At 45.5% G+C, this 22,000-nt stretch overlaps 2 protein-coding genes across 2 annotated transcripts in view; both read right to left on the reverse strand.

Moving 5' to 3' along the window:
- The window catches only part of LOC135810426 (phosphatidylinositol 3,4,5-trisphosphate 5-phosphatase 2-like), a 37,087-nt gene extending 21,297 nt beyond the window's left edge, over positions 1–15,790 (reverse strand). The window contains exons 1-15 of the mRNA XM_065323920.1: positions 15,679–15,790; positions 15,326–15,483; positions 15,130–15,207; positions 14,069–14,197; positions 13,304–13,418; positions 11,784–11,878; positions 10,174–10,276; positions 9,676–9,863; positions 8,236–8,353; positions 7,205–7,301; positions 6,519–6,669; positions 6,115–6,214; positions 5,497–5,585; positions 4,705–4,786; positions 4,279–4,365 (exon numbers count right to left, since the gene is read on the reverse strand). Coding sequence (XP_065179992.1) covers positions 4,279–4,365; positions 4,705–4,786; positions 5,497–5,585; positions 6,115–6,214; positions 6,519–6,669; positions 7,205–7,301; positions 8,236–8,353; positions 9,676–9,863; positions 10,174–10,276; positions 11,784–11,878; positions 13,304–13,418; positions 14,069–14,197; positions 15,130–15,207; positions 15,326–15,483; positions 15,679–15,790 — 1,702 coding nt within the window. The remainder of the gene's footprint in view (positions 1–4,278; positions 4,366–4,704; positions 4,787–5,496; positions 5,586–6,114; positions 6,215–6,518; positions 6,670–7,204; positions 7,302–8,235; positions 8,354–9,675; positions 9,864–10,173; positions 10,277–11,783; positions 11,879–13,303; positions 13,419–14,068; positions 14,198–15,129; positions 15,208–15,325; positions 15,484–15,678) is intronic.
- Positions 15,671–22,000, reverse strand: part of LOC135809064 (SH2 domain-containing protein 1B-like) — a 7,142-nt gene continuing 812 nt past the window's right edge. The window contains exons 2-6 of the mRNA XM_065322324.1: positions 21,846–22,000; positions 19,696–19,756; positions 16,891–17,032; positions 16,060–16,301; positions 15,671–15,818 (exon numbers count right to left, since the gene is read on the reverse strand). Coding sequence (XP_065178396.1) covers positions 16,204–16,301; positions 16,891–17,032; positions 19,696–19,756; positions 21,846–21,982 — 438 coding nt within the window. The 5' untranslated portion in view covers positions 21,983–22,000 and the 3' untranslated portion in view covers positions 15,671–15,818; positions 16,060–16,203. The remainder of the gene's footprint in view (positions 15,819–16,059; positions 16,302–16,890; positions 17,033–19,695; positions 19,757–21,845) is intronic.

Here is a 22,000-nt window from a genome sequence, read left to right on the forward strand (position 1 = left end):
AGTTTATCGTCCCCGCCCGCCCCATTTTTCGAGGCCGCCCGGAATTTATTTTTATTTTTTAAATCTAGAATTTTGCCAAAAAGCTTGATTTTTTACGTCGGCTAAGGCTTGAAAACACAGCTTCGTCTTTCTGCCGAAAGTCCGTCTTCATCCTGTCGAGACCTCGACAGTTTTCCGTTCTTTCCGTAGTTGCGACTTTGTTGAGAAGCGACATGCCGTTTGTTTTGCTGCAAATCCGTCGCGGGTTGAAAGTTCTGAAGTCCTGGTATGGCTGTGTTGTCTCTGCGTCTTCAACTCTCTCGGACATTTTCACCCAGTTCAGCGCTGGCGAGTTGGACCATGGGGAGCGCCTTGAGGAGAGCGACGTTGTCTCTTGTGTCCAAGCTAGTGTTGGCGACACAAAGCAAGGTTCCAAAACCCCTGTGAGTCCAGATTCGCCAGTAGGCGAGACTGTCAGCGCTCTTGGGCAATACGTGGAATTCGTTATCGCTTGCCCTGAACAGGCAGCGACAGCGACAACACAGGAGAGAACTCCGCCTGGTGACGCTTTTGCTATGTTGATGGCTGCGTCGAAGACGCAGTGTGCTCTTCCGCCGAAATGGAACCCTGTCAACAAGAAAGCTGTGCTGAAAAATGATCTTCTGCTGTTCTTGGAGGAGAACAAGTTGGGCTGGGAAGAGGCGCTTGCTGGATCAGCTGGTGTGAACTTCGTAGGAACAATCAGTGATGCATTGTGGTATATCGATGGCAATCACCACACCTTGTCAAGTCGAGGTTGTGCAGTGCCTGCATTGTTGGAGAAGTTTGTTGGGTACAACACGCCGGAAGATCGCAAAAGGAGAAAGCGGGACCAGTCGAACCTGTGCCGCCAGAATTTGGATGCGTTGTCGTCATCCCTGTTCTTCTTGGCTGGCTGCTCCTACATGAAGCACCAGCACTGGAAAAGTGTCCGGGAAGCTGTGTTGAGACTTGCTGACAACTTCCGCAAGTATGCTGCGTACCTGAAAGCGCATCTGGATACAGTCTACACCAGTGAAGCCAAGCGTACCTGCGTGAGAACTGACGTGGATGAGCTGAAGGTGATTGGGGCGACTCTAGTCGTGAAGCCAACTCTGGGTGCGAGATATAGAAGTCTGCACGCCGCTATATCTGCTGCTGAGGATTATGAACACATCCTGATTGAGGACCATTGTCCTACTGAACATCGCCGGAGACACGAGTACCTGGAGGGGATAGTTGTGCCCGTCAAGTGCGTTCTGTATTCGTACACTGGCAGCAAGGCGCATGTGCATTTCATCTGGCGTATTCCAGAGTGTGCTGAGGAATCTGAGCTCCTGCAAAAGAATTCCGCCATCCAGCAACAGCTCAAATCCTGCATGCCAACATTCCACACTCGCATTATGCGAAGGGAATTCATCCATCTGTTTGGCTCTGTGACGAACACCAAGCCTGCATTTCTGCGGGAGGTGTACAGAAGGCTCACGGGAGATGCGAGTGCCAGTACAAACGCAGACCAAGCAGCAGTGGACAAACGAATTGCAGAAATGTTCGAAACAGAGGATGCAGACCTCATCTGGGATTTGCGCACTGTGAACAGCGGTAGGCCCGAGTCATATACTGCTTTTCTTGAGCAATGCCAGCAATACATTGAGAGCTCCGTGGAGACTGCAGTTGATGACCGACGGCATGACAATGTGGAAGAAGACAACACTGTCATTACTCACCTTGCCAAGGCCTTGAGCGTCAGGGATATGCACGAGGAGGTCAAAAAGTGTTGCCCTCCAGACACACCCATCCCGTCAGTGCAATGGCTCCGGTATCAGTTCTGGCCGAGAAATCCTGCATTGGCTACAGCTCGCCACTACACGGGCAAACTCAAAGTAAAATTCATGGTTCAATCACGTCAGTTCCGGACAGCTCACATTGACTGCCACTACGCCAGCGCTCTGTTTCGCTATGAACGGGAATTTGCTATGCAGTTTCGTGATCATGTGTGCTTTGTATGCCAAGATGACAAGCACACAATCAAAGTTGGAGAGCCTGGGCATCCTGTGGCAACAGTAGATCGAGGCAAGCCGGTTCTGGTTGGGCTGAATGAAAAACTGGTAGTTTCGGACCACGATTTCACGAAGTTCAATCTCACACCAAGCGTGAATCTCATTGTGGATGTGCCAGAATCCATTGATGACTCCTTCTATCGCGGAACAGTCCACGTGGGCTTGAAGGACTGTGTATTTCAACATTCCTCTCCATCGCGCCATGGTTGCGAGCTCCTGAGTATCCTGCAGAAAGGCGATGTAAAACCTATCCTCTGCATGTACACCGATGGCGGGCCCGACCATCGTCCAACCTACCTCTCCACGCAGTTGTCCCTCCTGTCGCTGTTCATCAAGCTCGACCTAGATTATGTCTGTGCTGTTCGAACACCCCCGTACAACACTTGGAAGAATCCGGTGGAGCGCATCATGTCAATCTTGAACATCGCTTTGCAGGGTGTCGGTGTAGTTCGGAATGAGACCACTTTCGAGAATCAACTGAAAGGCTGCAACAACATGAAGGACATCAGGAATGCTGCCGTGAAGACCCCTGGCCTGAAAGATGCAGTGCTGGATGCAATGGAAGATATGAAGATCTTGATTTGCTCGCTGTTCCAACGCCTTCGCCTGACGGGTGTACCATTCCAGTGCTTTCATGCTGCCACGGACGAGGAGGTTGAGGCTTTTCGTGACACCGTCAAACTCATCGACCCGTCACTGGATACCAAGAGTACCACCAAGCAGTCCATTTCAAAGAACAAGGTACTTCTGACATTCCTGGAAGAGCACTGCATTGCCCGGCATTACTCCTTCACCATCCTGAAGTGTGGCAAACCAGCATGCTCAGTGTGCAAGCCTCCGCGACTGCCAGAGGATGTCTTCTCGAAGCTGCATCACCTCCCAGACCCTGTACCTGATGGCGAGCGGTACAAGAGCTTTGATGCTGTATATGGCGAACCAACATCGGAGAAGCACAGGCCATCTCTGGTTGCAGCAAGCCAGTCAGCCTCTGGTGGTCATGGCATGCCATTCCCGCCCAGCGCCCAGTATGCCAAGAATGTCAAGGAGGTCATCAGGTGCTCCGAGTGTGGCAAGCCTCGTGTTCTGTATGCCAAGCAGAGCGTCAAGTCAGCAGCACGTGTGGAACTGGTCGCGGCCTTGGAGACCCTGAGCTTCTCCTGTGGCAGTCATCTCACGGATGTAGCTTGCGAAGTCACCAGTGCCCTGGCTTCCGTGCACGTCAAGGGAAATCTCACATGTGACAGTCCTATTGAGATCCCGTACTACTCTGCTGGGTATCCCACTGTATGCTGCTACTGCGCTTCAGGAGAGGGTCTAGTCAATAATGCCGATGCGTATCCTGTGTGTGGTGCTTGCCAGGAGTCTGGGAAGAGCGCCATGAAGAAGCGTACCCGCACGCATGTCCCTCAGGGGAAGAAGTGAATTGTATTCCAACATGTTCCCTTTATGACTGACTATTGGTTACTGTCCTGACTGGTTCTTTCCCTTCTGCAGCTTTCTATCATTTATCTGGTGGTCTGTGTGAACCAAACAGTATTGGGGTTTGTGTCTTATGAGTGGAGTGACAATCTGTCGATCCAAAGATTTTGCATGTAATTGTTTATGTACATATAACTGTTATAGCATTGTGTATTCCATACACTACCACTATTCTGTTGCAGATTGTTGCACATGATGTGTCATTGTTTACCAAGAACTATACTAGGTAGCACATCAAAAAATAAAAAATAAAAATAAAATCCGCCCTCCCTCCCCGATTTTTGTGAAAAAAAGGACGATAAACTGGGATTTTATTTTACTTGGCCTTAGTTACACTGACTTATACACATCCGTTGAACCACGACCACTCCCAAAGATAAAGGCACAGATACAGAGCACAGGCACAGATACAGAGCACAGATACAGATACACACACAGATACAGAGCACAGATACAGATACAGATACAGAGCACAGATACAGATACAGAGCACAGATACAGAGCACAGATACAGATACAGAGCACAGTGGGAGGTGAATACTAGTAGATCAGACCCACTCGAAAGTGGTCAACGGTTGGAACATCATGTCCGCTACATGCAAGACACATAGAAGATGCTGTTGAAGCAGTACCCGGTCCACGCTCACAATCCCTGCACATGCAGCACACCCTTGACATGAGACCTGCGCCACAGCACTACAGTGTAGAGGATCAAACTGAACTGCAGTCAAACACTGCTAACCTTTAGCTGTGTACTGAGTCAAGATGCCAATATTGAACGAAGCAAACACTGGAGAGTGATCACTGGTTGTGATGTCCGATGTGCAGCCTGCAGCATAAACACATGCCCACGTCCACAAATCCAGCCACACAAAATCCAATAGTGCACACATCACAGTTAGGTACATGCTGCAGTAGAGGTGCGCATCAAACTACACTTGCACCAAGCAATACAAAAGACAACTTGAAAGCAGGAAGGCTGATGCACAATATCACATAACGGTTTGCCTTTTGAACTGATGTGCTCGCCCCTTCAGAGCACACGTGTGCTCGCGTGCAAGAGAGAGAGAGAGAGAGAGAGAGAGAGAGAGAGAGAGAGAGAGAGAGAGAGAGAGAGAGAGAGAGAGAGAGAGAGAGAGAGAGAGAGAAAAATAATAGCGTGTCCTACCATAAGAAGTGTTCTGTAGATGTGTCCTTGGATAGCTCTTCCACAGTACGCGATCACACCATGACGGCACATTGATTCGGACCTACACGGTTTGAGGAGCAAGCAAACACAACACCTGTCTTACAAGATAATCACTTGATATGGAATCCCTTACAGTGTATTGCTATTCAACTCCTCACTCGACTAATGAATAGGGTGCATTGCTATTCAACTCCTCACTCGACTAATGAATAGGGTGCATTGTTATTCAACTCCTCACTCGACTAATGAATAGGGTGTATTGCTATTCAACTCCTCACTCGACTAATGAATAGGGTGCATTGTTAATTGAACTGTTCTTTCCAACACTCACTACACACTCCAAACATAATGTTACACCGGGAATTTTCGATGGTGTAACATTTTCAGTATTTCCCAAAATCAACGGTTCGGTAGCGTGAAAATTTCGGTAAACCAGCTTTCCAGATCCAAAAAATGCATATTGCACACTGTGTGGCATGGCATTGTTGAATATTAGGTCGCGTTTTATTTTAGGTAAAAATTACCTGTGCTGAAGTTACCGAAAATAAAATCTCCAATGAAAATTTTCCGGTTTTACAGTATAACAGTAGATAAACTGGAAGTGCAGCATATGCACACTGTGGGTGTGCAAATGTCTTATGCACATTCTGGCCAGGGGATAACAATCGTTTCCTTCTTGCAACGCTAATAACTGCTTTAATAGTTATTTCCTAACTCTTCCTGCAACATGCTGATTTGTAGTTCCAGCAGCAGCAGCAGCACACCACTTACGCTCATCTTCTTTTCTTTACGCCATGAGTAGATTTGGCGACTGCCTCTCTGATAGCGATAGGTCGGTGGGAAGTCGAGTGCTTCCTCCTCTACATTGCAGAGAGAGAGAGAGAGAGAGAGAGAGAGAGAGAGAGAGAGAGAGAGAGAGAGAGAGAGAGAGAGAGAGAGAGAGAGAGAGAGAGAGAGAGAGAGAGAGAGAGAGAGAGAGAGAGAGAGAGAGAGAGAGAGAGAGAGAGAGAGAGAGAGAGAGAGAGAGAGAGAGAGAGAGAGAGAGAGAGAGAGAGAGAGAGAGAGAGAGAGAGAGAGAGAGAGAGAGCAGGAAAAGCATTGCTTTTGCTTACATGGCAATCGTTATTCAGAACTTCTTTGTCTTAACTTGTGTTCAAAATAGACAGATTGCTGACCATCTACAGAGCCTTCTCACAACAAATGCATCTCCGTGTGGCATGATCCATATGAAGAATAGAAAATAGAAGACCACTAGCTTGTTTTCAGCAACTTGCCACAGGCAGCAGCAGCACGGCACACAGTGGAAGAGAAGATTAGCAGGCTGAACACATGCCCCTAACAATCGGCGCCGAGTTGCAAGAAATCTACTGCGGGCATAAGTTGTCTTACCGAACGAGCAGAACACATTGCCCTTCTCTTTCTCTCTCTTCAACTGATCCATCTCATGCAGCACAGACAGGTTATTCTCCTTGATGTGGTTTACGATTGCCTACATCCAGCAAGAATAACAACCACATCAAGAGCAAAAACATTCACTACATGTGCACGTACAGGCAAATCTTACACATGTCTTACTAATACTACTCACAGACAGACAGTCACAGTTCAACTTCAACATACCAGGGCTTATGGGAAAACATGTATCATGCACTAACACACATACGCATACAAATCCAAGTACAAGTATACAAATCTCGCATATAACACATGGCCGTACAAGAGCACAGACCACCACCATCAGCATCACCATGGTCGTGACACTACTTATGTCACTGTACTATGTAGATACTTACAGTGGCCCCTGCTTCATCTTCACACTGCAGTCGGTAGTTGAGATCACCAAGCCAGAAGACATGATGAAACTGACTGGTAAGATCAAACTGCTGCAGACTACGCTGACCTAACTGCAGGCCACGCAGAATGTCACGGTAGTTGTTGTTACGCCTGCACATCAACAACAATCATCACATGCGATGCGTAATCAGTGACCAAAGACAACAACAATCGTCACATGCAGTGCGTAATCAGTGATCACATACACACACAAGAGTAGCATGCATGTGCAACACAGAGTTACAATTTCTACATGCAAAGAATGTGAGAACACCACCAGTCAGGTCATGGAATTACCAACATAGTCTAACATAGTCTAACGGATGTGGCAAACAAATTTCACGGTTCGCGTGAGACTAGGCCAAAGGCCGAGTTTTCCGCATCCTTAGGAACGCCACCACCCTCTTGGATCAAGGCGCAGATGCAGCTCTTAGCGGTGGGAGGGGGGGGGGGTAACGACTAGGTAACGACTATAAGAAATACAATGCCCCAATGTACATGTAGTCACAAAAGCAACTCCACTTCTGTTCATGGCAAGGAAACAGATGTACAAGTAATCACAACCATTGTGTACTGCACAATCTCACTAAGCATGGAAAGAAACAGCAGTGATTGACTTTAAACGCCTCTGCTCCAACTCTCATACCTGGTACATTTCTCTGTTCCAGATGTCAAATGTGCGCAGATGAAACACATGGACGTGGTTCCAAAATGAAGTGACACTGCCACTGCACCTTTGTTACCTGCACAAGCAGCAACAGCCACAGCAGCAGCAGCAGGATATAGAACAATGTACACAGTGGCCCCAATTCCACATGCAGCCCACTACAGTACATTAGAGTTTAGAAGAGTACTGAATAGCAGCCAGCTACAATGTTTACACAGCCCACTACATAGATAAACCAGCATGTACAAGTGCAGAGGAATCGCATCAGGAAGTGCACATTGATGATGCAAACTTTCGTTAGGAAGAGCCAGCAACAGGACTCTATTGCACAAATCAGTGTACTAGTATATCTATAGGGTGTAATTCATAGCTCGATAAAAACAACACCCATTATTGAAAATTCAATAAAATGTATTGATACTTAATATGACCGACGACTAGTGTTCATCCTAAAGAGACTGGTTGGTAGCATCAAGACAATTCAAGAGTCCATAACCAAGAGAATGTAACCGTGATCTCTTTTGCATGAGCTGGTGGCACTGCGGAAAATCAAACACAACACTTTCACTGGGGTTTGAAACCATCTTTTGAACATAACTGAAGCTCATGCAGCCAAAAATCACTGCATCGGTACTCGAATGAATCAAGGGAAACAGGTGTGCTGGTACGAGAAATTGTGGGCTTCGAGTGCATGTGCACAGGCAAGTTATGTAGTGAATACAGAGCACGACACTGCGGAAAATCAAACACAACACTTTCACTGGGGTTTGAAACCATCTTTTGAACATAACTGAAGCTCATGCAGCCAAAAATCACTGCATCGGTACTCGAATGAATCAAGGGAAACAGGTGTGCTGGTACGAGAAATTGTGGGCTTCGAGTGCATGTGCACAGGCAAGTTATGTAGTGAATGCAGAGCACGACACACTGACCCATAAACAAGGTTGCATGCCACAGTGCTGTCGGTTACGGCTGTCGGCCGCAGCATCAGAAAGTGAGGTCACACTTACCAAGTGTGTTGGCAACACCAGTTCTGACCTGCGATGTTTGCACGTGTGAGATCTTGTTGTAATGCTCAGCCTTGACCATGATCACCAGGCGGATACCCCACAGTGAGGTTTGCTCAACCTGTATGCAACATGTAGCACGACACATACAAGAGTAGCGACAAGGGATAAAACATGTGAACATAATTATACTGCTACTGCATTCCCTTCAACAGGAACTGTGGCCTGTATTCTAATACTAGTAAATGGGGGCGCGATGCTGACATTAGTCGCACGCCACAGGGTACGTGATATAGGTGCAGAGCTGTAACCAAATAAGGAACAGGGATGAAGAACAGCAGATGTCTATATATTACAAAAAGGCAATTGAAAGAAACTGGGTTAGTCATCAGTGATAATAGGCTACAGACCTCATGGACTGTACAGGTGAAAATGACTAAGATTGAGATAACAGGGCGATACCACACACGCACACACGCTCACGCACACACACATACACACACACGCGTGCGCGCGTAATTGTGGCGCCTTGTGACGGAGCGGTATGCCAGCTGCTCACAAAGGCAAATGGTCGCGGGCTTGAACCCTGTACGATCAGGGTTATGACGCCGCCTACCCATGTAAAATGTAAAAAGGCACCTCCTGCTCGTTTGGTCACCGACAACAGGTAGGAGACATGCGACTCCCCAAAATGGACATCCTATGGGTGAGAGTCCTGTCCAGTGTGTGAATCCCAGGAACACACACACACACACACACACACACACACACACACACACACACACACACACACACACACACACACACACACACACACACACACACACACACACACACACACACACACACACACACACACACACACACACACACACACACACACACACACACACACACACACACACACACACACACACACACACACACACACACACACACACACACACACACACACACACACACACACACACACACACACACACACACACACACACACACACACACACACACACACACACACACACACACACACACACACACACACACACACACACACACACACACACACACACACACACACACACACACACACACACACACACACACACACACACACACACACACACACACACACACACACACACACACACACACACACACACACACACACACACACACACACACACACACACACACACACACACACACACACACACACACACACACACACACACACACACACACACACACACACACACACACACACACACACACACACACACACACACACACACACACACACACACACACACACACACACACACACACACACACACACACACACACACACACACACACACACACACACACACACACACACACACACACACACACACACACACACACACACACACACATCTTAGGATCTACAGTGAAACTCACCATTTTCATCTCGAGGCCTGTGCACTGGTAGAGGACGGATTTCCAATCTTTCTCTCCCATAGTACCACTCTCTTGTGTACCAATAACATACATGTCGTGTGCATAGTGGCTAACAGACTTGTCCAATGTCTTGCCAAGACCCTGGCTCTTGATCCAACTCGTTACATCGTTGGGACATGGAGTATCACCTGAACAGGATACATGTAAGCAGAAAAGGTTACATACATTACCATACATACTAGGGCTGCGACGAATGTTCGAATATTCAAACAAACTTCGAATGGGCCCACAATAAACGAATATTTCCACGTCCGAATGTTTCGAAAACTATTCGAAAATTACTCTAATTTGAGAAATTTTAGGTGCTCAAAATGTTCGGTATGAGAGCAAAAGGCCATGTTAGGTGAGAGAGTGGGGAGTAAAGAGAAGCGGGATTTATCTCGGCCAATGCAGGGATTTAAAACCTTACTACAGTGCACAATGCTTAGTAGTACTCACCCATGTTGAATGAGCCGATAAAGACACTGATGTTGCTGACGTCATGATCATGAGAATTACGCTTGAGTATGAGCTGCATGAGCTGGCAGAACACTTCGCGGCTCTGAGGAACAAACACAAAGAAAATGTGCACCGTAAGTATACACACACGCAACTGAAAACAGAATACAAAAAAGATTGCTTAACAATCATCAACTTGTATGATAGCACAGTTCACTGTTACAACATACAGTGCACCTGAACACAGGACATGGCCCATGCTTGTCTTGTCCATGCATACGCATGAGCACAATCATGTCTACATGCCCCCCCCCCCCCCCCCCCCCACACACACAAGACAACAACATAATATCAAGAGTACATGAAAACCAGAGTGTGCAGCTCGGATGGGTTGCTGTCACGGCGGAATTCCGTGATTACATCATTTTAGTGATGTAGTGCGTACAAGCAGGATTCAAGCAGGTCTCTTTCTGCACAACTGCAGCTCAGTTGTACGCACTACGCCATTTCCCGCCTCAGATCTGCACCAAATATGATGTAATCACGGAATTCCGCCGTGACAGACACCCATAGCAGAAAAGGCCCCAAGCTGCACACTCTGGTTTTCATGTACTCTTGATAATATGCACGCGCATGCACACACACGCACACATGCACGCCCAAGCACCCCGTATGCACGCACACACACATGCACGCCCCCGCACCCCGTACGCACACACGCGCACGCACACACACACACACACACACACACACACACACACACACACACACACACTGTATTGTACTGTATTGACAGCTACCCTAACGGGTCACGCCGCCCTCCACCCAAGCATGGGTATGATGAGGGGCAGTGGCAACAAAAACAAAAAACAGCAAGCAGCGAGAGATAGCAGGAGAAAGACAGCGATAGTAGTACATCTGGTGTGCGACGTATAGAAAAGAGAGATGACAAGAAAAAAGGAAACAATAATTATTTGAACCTGTATTATTGCAGTTCTGAAATAATCAACCAGGTGATGGAGTGTCGGCACCCGAAGTCCCACCTGGACTCCACTGGAAGAACATTCCACGCAGGGATATCAGCGATAGGCCAAGCGTTGAAAAACAGCCATGAGGACACATCGTCTAGAAGTCCACCGCGCTCGAACTGAAATTGCAGGATCAAACAATTTCCCACTCGTCGTCAGGCAGCGTAACTCTTCTCCCTGCATCACCATCCATCTCCAGCAACCGTCTCCACTCACAGCTCATGCCTCTGCCACCACTGTACTCCGAGCTTCGCAGTTTGAAACCATTCGGGGGTCAGCTACACCACCGCGAATGGAGAGACGAGGACGACAACGGTCGTGACAGAAAAAACACTGCCCTGGCGACCGCATCGCGGAACCCTCGCCCCAGCAAATTCAGAAACACGCCAGGGGCGACTCTGGTGGACCCAGAGCCACCCCGTGGCCTAAGACACACACACACACGCACACACACCTCAGACCTCAGACCTGCCCATCGCGGAAGCGATGATAGCGAACAGCTATGTTAGACATAGCAACACACACACACACACACACACACACACACACACACACACACTACAGTCCACACGGTCCTCGCACCTTATTGTCATTGAAGGCAAAATCTTTCCTCGCTTTGCCTTCAACACGAATACCCAGCTTCTGCTTGGCACTTCTTGATTTGATAATCTGAACGACTGCATTGTACATCAAAGGAAACCAAAGCATGGGTCTGATTATGAGAAGTTGTAATCAAAATGAGAGCGGTGTAAAATGACACCAACTCTAGTAGAAAAGCTAAAGGTAATTGAAATTGCCCCGGAAATATTTAATTTTAGGTCAACCTGGAAAAGGATACATAGCATTAAATACGTTGTCTATCATGACAGTTTCTTGATTCGCAGCACAATGCAGCCGCAAACATGTAATACTGGAACACAGATGAACAAATTTCTGCCGCCGGTGACTGAAAACTCATTCCTGTCCTTCGCCAATTTCCAGAAGTACAGGAACGCATATTACTTTTCTGACCACCCCGCTCTTGCTTTCGGACTTTAGTTCAAGCAGAGCTGCTGCGCTAAGTATAATTGCACCTAGGTACACACAGTGTGATTACCACGCAATACTTTTTGGGCTTTCTTACACACCTGTGGCCCAGTGCTGCTGATCTTGCTACTCCTGGCCTGCACAATAGCTGGTAATAGCTGATAGCACCCCTTCCTCCTGAAATCACTACCTCTCATTTTCACCAGCAGCCTTTATCGCCCAATACCACACTGGCTTGCTTTTAAAATGCAAATTCTGTATGAAAAATCTCATTTACGCTGGATCTAAGTATTGTGTCAATGCCCACACCCACAATAACTGTGTTTTGGTTTACATTTGATTGCCATCGCTTTACATTAAGTCCAGGGATGAATTTACTGTCAGGTTTTTCCACAGCAGTTTTTTGCTATGCAAAATCTCAATTGTGGCGTAAGCTACAAAAAGCATGGATAGCCTGTATGTGTTATTATGTATGTATCGCAGTTTTCTGCGTGTCACTGTGATTTTTGAGTAGCAGTAGATCGATTTTGCGTAGCAAACTGCGATGTGATACCGGAAAAATTCATCCCTGAAGTCCCAGCATGTTCTTGCTTCCATCCTATGGTGAGGCAAGGACACTTTTAGCACAAACCGATAAGGTATTTGTGGAACTAAATTCTTTCCTTGGGTGACTGTGCATTGTTATAGTTGTCAGATCATAATTATCTCCTGGATGGCATGGCACAAATAGACCACTGTGACTACACTGGCAGTGCACAAGAACATTCTGGTAACTTTATTAAGGCGATAAATAGTATAAGCGAAGCGGACATTACGAAATGATCAATGCGAATACATGTATGTTAAAATTGATGTTCCTAATCGATGCATAGCTTCTATTGTGAGACGATTTCCCCTGATGATGGTCTCAAGAAAATCGATTAGGAACATGAATTTTAACATACATGTATTCTCATTGATCATTTCATAATGTCCGCTTCGCTTATACTATATATCGCCTTAATAAAGTTATTGTCTCCTCGTCGCCTATTCTGGTAACCGTACAATCCAGCAAAACATTACCTACTTGTACTTACTCTGATTCCAGGAATAGACAGAAGCGTCTTTATCACTACGCGTTATTGTCAAAGTGCCAGCTTCAACATCGACAGTAAGAATAGTCTTCGATTTGAACTGATAATCTGTTCTTGTCTGTAAAGAAACATGATGTATGCATACAAGAATATACACGTACACATACACGTACATGTACGCACACACAAAAAGAGCAGCCTTCCAATTTTATTACACATGCTAATGGAAACATACCAAAACATGTCACAGAGAGAGAGAAAGAGAGAGAGAGAGAGAGAGAGAGAGAGAGAGAGAGAGAGAGAGAGAGAGAGAGAGAGAGAGAGAGAGAGAGAGAGAGAGAGAGAGAGTGAGAGAGAGTGAGAGAGAGAGAGAGAGAGAGAGAGAGAGAGAGAGAGAGAGAGAGAGAGAGAGAGAGAGAGAGAGAGAGAGAGAGAGAGAGAGAGAGAGAGAGAGAGAGAGAGAGAGAGAGAGAGAGAGAGAGAGAGAGAGAGAGAGAGAGAGACTAAGAAAACATACAAGCATGTAATTGCCCAGAACAGTGAAGGTTCCAACACACAATAAAGAGTTGTTGGACCATATGTTCTAGCCTGAACAAATACATTTTCCAGGGTTGAACACCAATCAATTTCCTTGGACACATTTCCACAAAGGGTTCCATACGACTGGTAATGAGCGTGGATGATGTAACAGTGACATTTCTAGTGTGCTACAGAAAATAGAAATAGCAACTAAACAGCAATACAAAAAAAAAGAAAAGAAAAACTAACCTCAAATGACTGCACAGCCTGCTCTACTGTAGATCCTTTGACTGAAGTTATGGATGAGGTAGACTGGGACTTTTGTGGACCAGCAGGTGTATTGTATTGCTGCGCTACCGTTGTCATGAGATGAGTAGCCTGAAACAATAAAAGCACACACGCGCACACACGTACACGGATAGAAAGACGGGACAAGCCACTATCATGCTACAGTACACCACACTTGATAATGCCTTCCAAGCAGGGAAAAAAGGAAAGTACCTGCAAGAATATTCTGTCATGCATTTCTTGGAAAGTTGGTTTCTGTAACTGACGAGAATCCTACATGTACATCGACCTGCTTGGCAACTATGAAGTTACTAGCACTTTCTAATTTCCTAAGGGGCCATCCGTAAATACCGATATTTATTTAGAAACGAAAACTAGTCGTTTCTCTTCAACCCCCCTCCCTCAGAAACGAACACATACAAATGATGCATAGGATCGATATTTTTTCTTTTCTTTTCTGGACGTGCCCACACATACAAATTGTGCATCGATATTTTTTCGAGAAACGAACAGGCGCTCAACCCCCTACCCCCTAAACGACTAGTTTTCGTTTCTAAATAAATATCTATATTTACGGATGGCCCCTAACACTACATAATATTTTTTAATATCATAAATCTGCTCCAGCAGCTTCACATGCCAAGGGCAACACCAATACCTTGATACGTGCAATTATTCAAAACAGGTGTTAGATGGTGCCGCCAATAGATACAAACTCTTACACAAGCCACAACAGAGCATCCATACATTGCACCATGGCCATACAGACACTCTGATACAATGCCATTGAGTACCACCTACAGTATCCCGTAAAGAAACAGGTCTCACATTTGTGTGCATTCTAACACTGCTGAAAAGATCAGCTAGTAACTCAGACATGCTGACACCACCAGCTGTCAAACAACGTTGAATAGACTGTGCAGACCAGTTGAAGCTTCAAACAAATAGCAAATGAATCGGTGTCACAACCAAATCGAATGAAAGAAGTGACACAATGGATATATATTAGTAAATTACAGTACCTTAGCGTCGATTGATGACAGAAGTTCCTGACATGCCGAAAGTCGTTTCATAACATCTGACAATTCCAGTGCTGATTTCTGTAACATAGACAACAAAGGAACTCTTTGCCCAAAATAAGAGACACACAACAGGCTGGAGTGCTCTCAAGAGTTGCTATGTTAACTTGGTAAGTCTACCGCGAGCATAGTTTCTTACCGGTGCCTCAAGCAGCTCCCTGTCAAACTGTGATGAACCGGAAGTACCATTGCAAAGATCAAAGAAGTCAGCAAGGAGCATCAGCTGTCGACTGTACTTTGAACTTGCCTGTAGTCCACAAAGTACACAATAAGTAGAAATGTCAACAAACACGTAGACTTGCCGCAGTCAAACAAGGCGACTTACAAATCAAATTACCTTACATACCGAAACAGAGAACCTTTACATCATTCACACACACACACGGAATACAGAACCGTCACACGGACGGAAAATATGCATACAATTCTTGCTAATACATCTGGAATGAACTTGTAGCGACTAAACAAAGATTCACACGCAATAGAACTTACGAAAATGCTTCACGCCTGACTCCATCATAAGCTTGTGCAGCAAGTATGGCTTATCAGCACGAGACATTACAAACTCTAAGTCATTCAGTGCCCCATCAGTGACGTACGACATAACCTTTCCAACAAATGCTTCATCGACTCTGGAACAACAAAGTAAGATGCATACCAACAGTCAACAAACTGCACAAAAGACAAAATGAGAAGGAGCAAGTAGGTTATCTACCTACACAAGCACAACAGAAAAGTAGCAATAAAGAGTACATCATATTGACATGGAATCTGTGGCCACTTGAAAGGTGGGCTTGAATGTAGACTACAATAGTACTTCGTTCCACCTGTTTTCAACCACGCCTCACTGCCAGTAGACTACTAGCCACTCACCCATTGGTTTTGACACTCTTGAAGTTGTGTTCCAGGAATTTAGAGATGTTGCGGGCAGATTTGGTGGGTACAAAGCTAGGAATATCAGCATAATCGCTATCCGGTTCCCCCACAGGCTGAAAACTACCAGCAGAGGTAGCAGAGCTAGCAGAGCTGGCTGAGTGAGCGGAGGTAACTGAGTGAGAGGATTGAGATGCATGGGAATTCCCGCTTTATTACGGGCCCAGCAGAATCTTCAGTGTCTACACAGGTACACGGGAAAATAAGCAATAGAATAGACACAATTGAATTAACACAGCTACAGGGTAGAAAGAGAAGCCAACATAACAATTGGCACCTCCCTACTATATTCCATGTGAAATTCTGCAACTGCATTGAGCGCTCGGGGGAGAAAAAAACGGCTTACTTCGTTATCGACAGAACGAGAGAGAGAGAGAGAGAGAGAGAGAGAGAGAGAGAGAGAGAGAGAGAGAGAGAGAGGAGAGAGAGAGAGAGAGAGAGAGAGAGAGAGAGAGAGAGAGAGAGAGAGAGAGAGAGAGAGAGAGAGAGAGAGAGAGAGAGAGAGAGAGAGAGAGAGAGAGAGAGAGAGAGAGAGAGAGAGAGAGAGAGAGAGAGAGAGAAAGAGAGAGAGAGAGAGAGAAAGAGAGAGAGAGAGAGAGAGAGAGAGAGAGAGAGAGAGAGAGAGAGAGAGAGAGAGAGAGAGAGAGAGAGAGAGAGAGAGAGAGAGAGAGAGAGAGAGAGAGAGAGAGGAGAGAGAAGAGAGAGGAGAGAAGGGGGGGGGGGAGACAGAGAGTTGTAAACACAAAGTAAAGGAGTCGGAAATCGACTGACCGCTGTCATCAGATGACTCATTGTCCACTTCTTTCTGAATAGGATACTGCAAGTGATGTACAAGGCCAGCACCGGGTGTGCCATAGTAGGAAACTAGCTCTTGCAAAGTATCACAGTACACTTGACTGACACCTGCCACAGTCTGAAATACCAAAACCATACAAACAAAGTACAAAGGCTCATGCACAGAGGAACCCTGAAGCATTCATGCAAGCAATCATCCATTGCTTGTATTAGGTGAGGTGAGTAATGATTTACTCACAACTTATGACAAAACCGAAAATCCCATTCATAGCATACATAGGCAGCTAGTGAAGGGTTAATGCACTTTACATATGCAGCAACACTTCACAAAGCTTGCTTTCGATTTTAATACTATTTGAAAGACGCAGGAATGTCAAGATTATGCTTATTTCATATTCTTTGCAGCAACACTTCAGTTCTATGGACTCAGGCTTCACAAAAGAGGTCTTCCCTGTTTAGGGCCTGGTAACACTGCGGCACATTTTCGGTGCCTGGCAAATAAAATCTTTCAGGCTTAAAATCACGATAACACTACACTTGGGGAGATTGAACTTGAAAATTAAATTTGAGTGTCAAGTGGTATTTCAACCACTGATTCCTTCCAATTCTTTCACCTTCAGTACAATCCTTCCAATCATTCTTTTGAGTTTTGTTGTTGTACGTGGCCAGTGGCCATTCAGCAATTCAATATCGAGATGAGTGGGTGGGTTTTAGAAGTTTTGTTTGCAAATAATTATTTAATGGAGATGGAGAATGAGAGGTATGCATCTAAGGCCATGTTCGATTGGTAGGATCGGGATCCCGATCCACCGGATCCACTGGATCCTCACCCTTTCGATTGGTCGAATCCGGATCCGGATCCTTCGGATTTGGATCCGGTCAATCCACCTCGGGGAGCAGGGTTGACCGGATCCAAATGTGACCTTTGTGTGTATATGGCGAGTAAAAATCGTTTTCATACACATTGTGGTACGCACACGTGGATCGAGATAGAGCTTGTTGACTTTTTGTACAACTGGCGCGGTGAGTACGACTTTTTATTACTTCGTCAACATGGCAACAGTCAAGGCCCAAAAAAGTGTCCAGTTGACTTGACGAAGGATCTGACGGATCTGAGATCTGGATCCCGATCCTTACCAATCGAACATGCCCTAAGATGGCCGTCACCTTTTTGCGGGGCAAGGTACCCCATACTGTATAGCAGGAGATTTTCGGACGGAATTTATTTTCGTACAATTTCGTACACGGCCTCTTTCGTACTAAAATTAATTCCGTACTAAAATTTGTTCCTGTGAAGTTATGTACACTATATACATGCGTACCGCACGCAAACACGTGCATCTAGCATACACCGCTGTACGATAATAAAATCCGTACGAAAGGTCGAAATTCGGCTTGGTCCGAAAATATTTCCGTCCAAAAAATTTCCTGCTATACAGTACTTGGCAGGTACAACCCGTTATAGTACATTTATGAGTATGACCTCACAAAGTTCATGACCTTTTATGCAGAGTTGGTATCAAGGTGTGTACGGCCGGTTGTAGTGGACTTGCCCCACAAAACCGAACGGCGGGAAATTGATGCACACGTCCCATTGCCAGCATGGGGCCGGCCGGGGGTCGAATATTAAAATCACTATTATGTTGAAATTCAATTTACCCGCAGAAAAGGTTGGTGGATGGGCGCTGAAAAATACAAAAGCTTTACGTTTTGCGGAACACAAACAATCGATAGCCCCTGTTAACCCTTTACCAGCAGCCCCATACTTGAATGCGTCGTAAACGACGCATTCGACATGCATACGAAAACCATGCCTGGTATGACAGGAAGCATCAGCCCACGGGGATTTCCCGTGGCCCTCACACAGCCTAGGTATGATCCTATCCGTAGCTGAATAGATAAGATCTACACGTGTCCCATTCAATTTCATTGAGAACTGCGCGATCGAAAACTTACGGAAATACACGCGCGCCGACAATGCCGTCTGCCTCCGTCAAAACGTCGTCAGGTGCATTTCCTCTTGCGCAGCGAGTTCCTTTCGTCCTCAGATGACTTCTCCGATGAGGACCTAGCAGACCTTCGCTCTGGGACCCACGACAGATAGATAAATACTTCGTTCCAGCCGCCGATGCAAGCGAACTTCAAATTGCGGAGCGGAGCGCATGCCAAGCAAATTCTCACGCAAATATCGGGAGCTCCAGCCGCTGAAGACAATGTCGTCGTGATGTAACTGGAAGAATCTGATGGTGCTTATGGTGTGGAAGCCATGGAGAGTGATCCCAGTGTCGACAGTCTCCCAGAGACGGAATTTTAGGCCATCGACTTTCTACGTACCTGAGTGACGGCAGCGCGTCGCGACTTGCGCACGACATTACGGAGCCATCGGACAGCGATTCTGGGGGTTATGCTGCTCTCAATTGCGAGCGAGGCACGGCCACTGAAGTCTGTGATGGCTATGGCGTTGGTTTCCGCTCCGAAGTCGACTTGTTTTGGCAGTTTCATGTCAATGTCGGAATCTGACGATTTGCACTATGTACAATTTCCGTGTTTAGACGTATAGGTGCCAATTTAGCAGCGTATGTGTGTGGTATGTGAAAATAGTTTTTTCCATGGTCAAGAAGTAGTACCAGACTTTCAAGAAAACATAACTTGCACATACAAAATGTGCCCTCGTTGTGAGTTATTGGCATCCTTCTCAATGTTATGGATTTCATATACAAAATGCACTTGCCAGTAAAGGGTTAAAGACCAAGAAGGACATATCCTACCAGACAAACTAACCTGCACTGAATACTTGGCATTTCTGAAGTAAATGCGGTAGTGATGAACACGGGATTGGTACCTGAACAACAACAACAACAACAACAACAACAACAACAACAACAACAACAACAACAACAACAACAACAACAACAACAACAACAACAACAACAACAACAACAACAACAACAACAACAACAACAACAACAACAACAACAACAACAACAACAACAACAACAACAAATCTCTTATTGGCCACAGGCCATCGTGAGAATAAAAGATTTCAAACAACAACAACATCTCTTATCGGCCACTGGCTATCGTGAGAATAAAGATTTGAACACAAGAACAAGAGCACATATTTTTTAATTAAGACAACGCCTAACACAAAATAGCATAGATGGCAAAGTTCAATTTCAGGACAGTACCAAAGAGACAGAGCACATGCACTACACAAGAAAATTCACCTGCCACTTCCACGCTTGGATTCACACATGCTAAAAGCACGATGTGCAATATGAATTCTGGGACAAGCTATTTAAAGCAAAACAATCGGCATTTTCTGCTGTAAAACTCGTGTAGTTGTATGCTAACACTTAGGAAGTAGATAAACTCCAAGCTCTTCAGCAGCAGCATTTTTGAAAGTCTCCACCAGGATACTTTCATGCTTCTCGTCAGGTAAAATACAGGCAAAAAGCATAAGAACACGAACAGTGAATTAAGTACAGCAGAGAGGTGACCGAATAGCACCAAGAAGAGTAGCCAAAAAGAACAACGGTAAAATGTGTAACCCCATACACACAAACAGATGGACAGAAAAGTGCAGCTGTGTGAAGAAACCTAACAAGCATGAAAAGTAGTGCGACAATAAAAGATAAATAGCAAGTTGTTGAAGACCTACCTGACAGCCTAAGCGTGAATATAATTTGCTGCTGTTTGTATAGATAAGGTTTCTTTGTGCGAATTTAAGCAGCTTCTAAAAAATGCAATAATTTAGCATCGCATGCATGTGACAAAATGGGAAAACAACTATCTGATAACACGGCACGACATCGAGGATGCTCAAACAAATGATAAGCAATGGACGACTGATGTCACGCATTTTACCGCTTTGTGTTCGGCTACTCTTTTTTGCGCTATTCTATCACCTCTCTCCTGTACGTAATTCATTGTCCTTGTTCCTTTGCTTTTTTGCCTATATTTCATCCGACAAGAAGGCATGAAAGTATACTGGTACTAGTGGACACTTTATATGGCGAAGAGCCTGAATTTTGCCCTCTTTCCTAACTGCTATAACGTGTTCGTCGCTGAGGAAACTTTTACGTATTAGTCCACATTACCAAAACTGCACATGTACTTCTATGGTTATGACTGCATGTGTCCTGTGCGGTCATTGCTCTCGAGTAATAGCAAACATAACAATGTGTGTTGTCAACAAATGAGCAGCAGTTCCAGAAGGTCCAACAGCATGAACGTGTGACTTTTTTCTCCAGGAGAGGTGTTGGTTCGCGTATGCTATAAAGGGTTGTTATAATAAGCACAGTTTGCAACACAAGCACAGATTCAAGTATAAGCCCGGGCTAGTGGGGCATTGGAAAAGATCAATGTGCTTCTTATTATAGAGACAAACGTATAACCTTCAAGGAACTGGTGTGTTCACAAATCCAACACAGTGAATACTCTTATACCCTTATACCCTCTTATACTCTTATACCCTTTGTCAAATAATAACTCGCAACTATTTTGGCTACCATCTTGATCAACAGTTTTCAGTACGCACAGGCTCCCCTGCATGTACCATCAACAAACTAGCGACAAGACCAGGAATGGCTTTGGAAGTCTACACTCAGGATGCATGTGGTACGTGCGAAATAAAATCAGCTCAGACGTATCCCTGTTTGGAAGCAACACGCTACACGGGACTTCCTGCCAGCGGATGATTCGCCAGCCATGCCTGAAGCCATATGTGCAAGAAACCGTTGGCCCATGACATGTGAATTCACACATTGACCACTGAAAAGCTGCTGTGCAGATGTGTCAGAACCACTACTTGCTCACAGGCACTTTCTTCAACAAGTACAAAATTATGATTGATATTTTCATTTCTGAGCAAATGTAACTTGTAATTATTGTTGAAAAGTTAGGAATTAACAGGTCGATCTTTCACTTACATCAGACACAACACCAGTGTGTTGCTAAAGCTGTCACTATCTCGAATCATGAACGCTCCATCTTTCCCATTGGACACAAGAAGGTCCTCAGCAGCCACCCTGGTGAGACCTGTATGATACCAAACCTGGTCAGCCATACTCGCGACGACGCCGTC

Source organism: Sycon ciliatum, chromosome 2 (assembly GCF_964019385.1).
Source record: "Sycon ciliatum chromosome 2, ocSycCili1.1, whole genome shotgun sequence".
In the NCBI taxonomy this organism is placed as follows: Eukaryota; Metazoa; Porifera; class Calcarea; order Leucosolenida; family Sycettidae; genus Sycon; species Sycon ciliatum.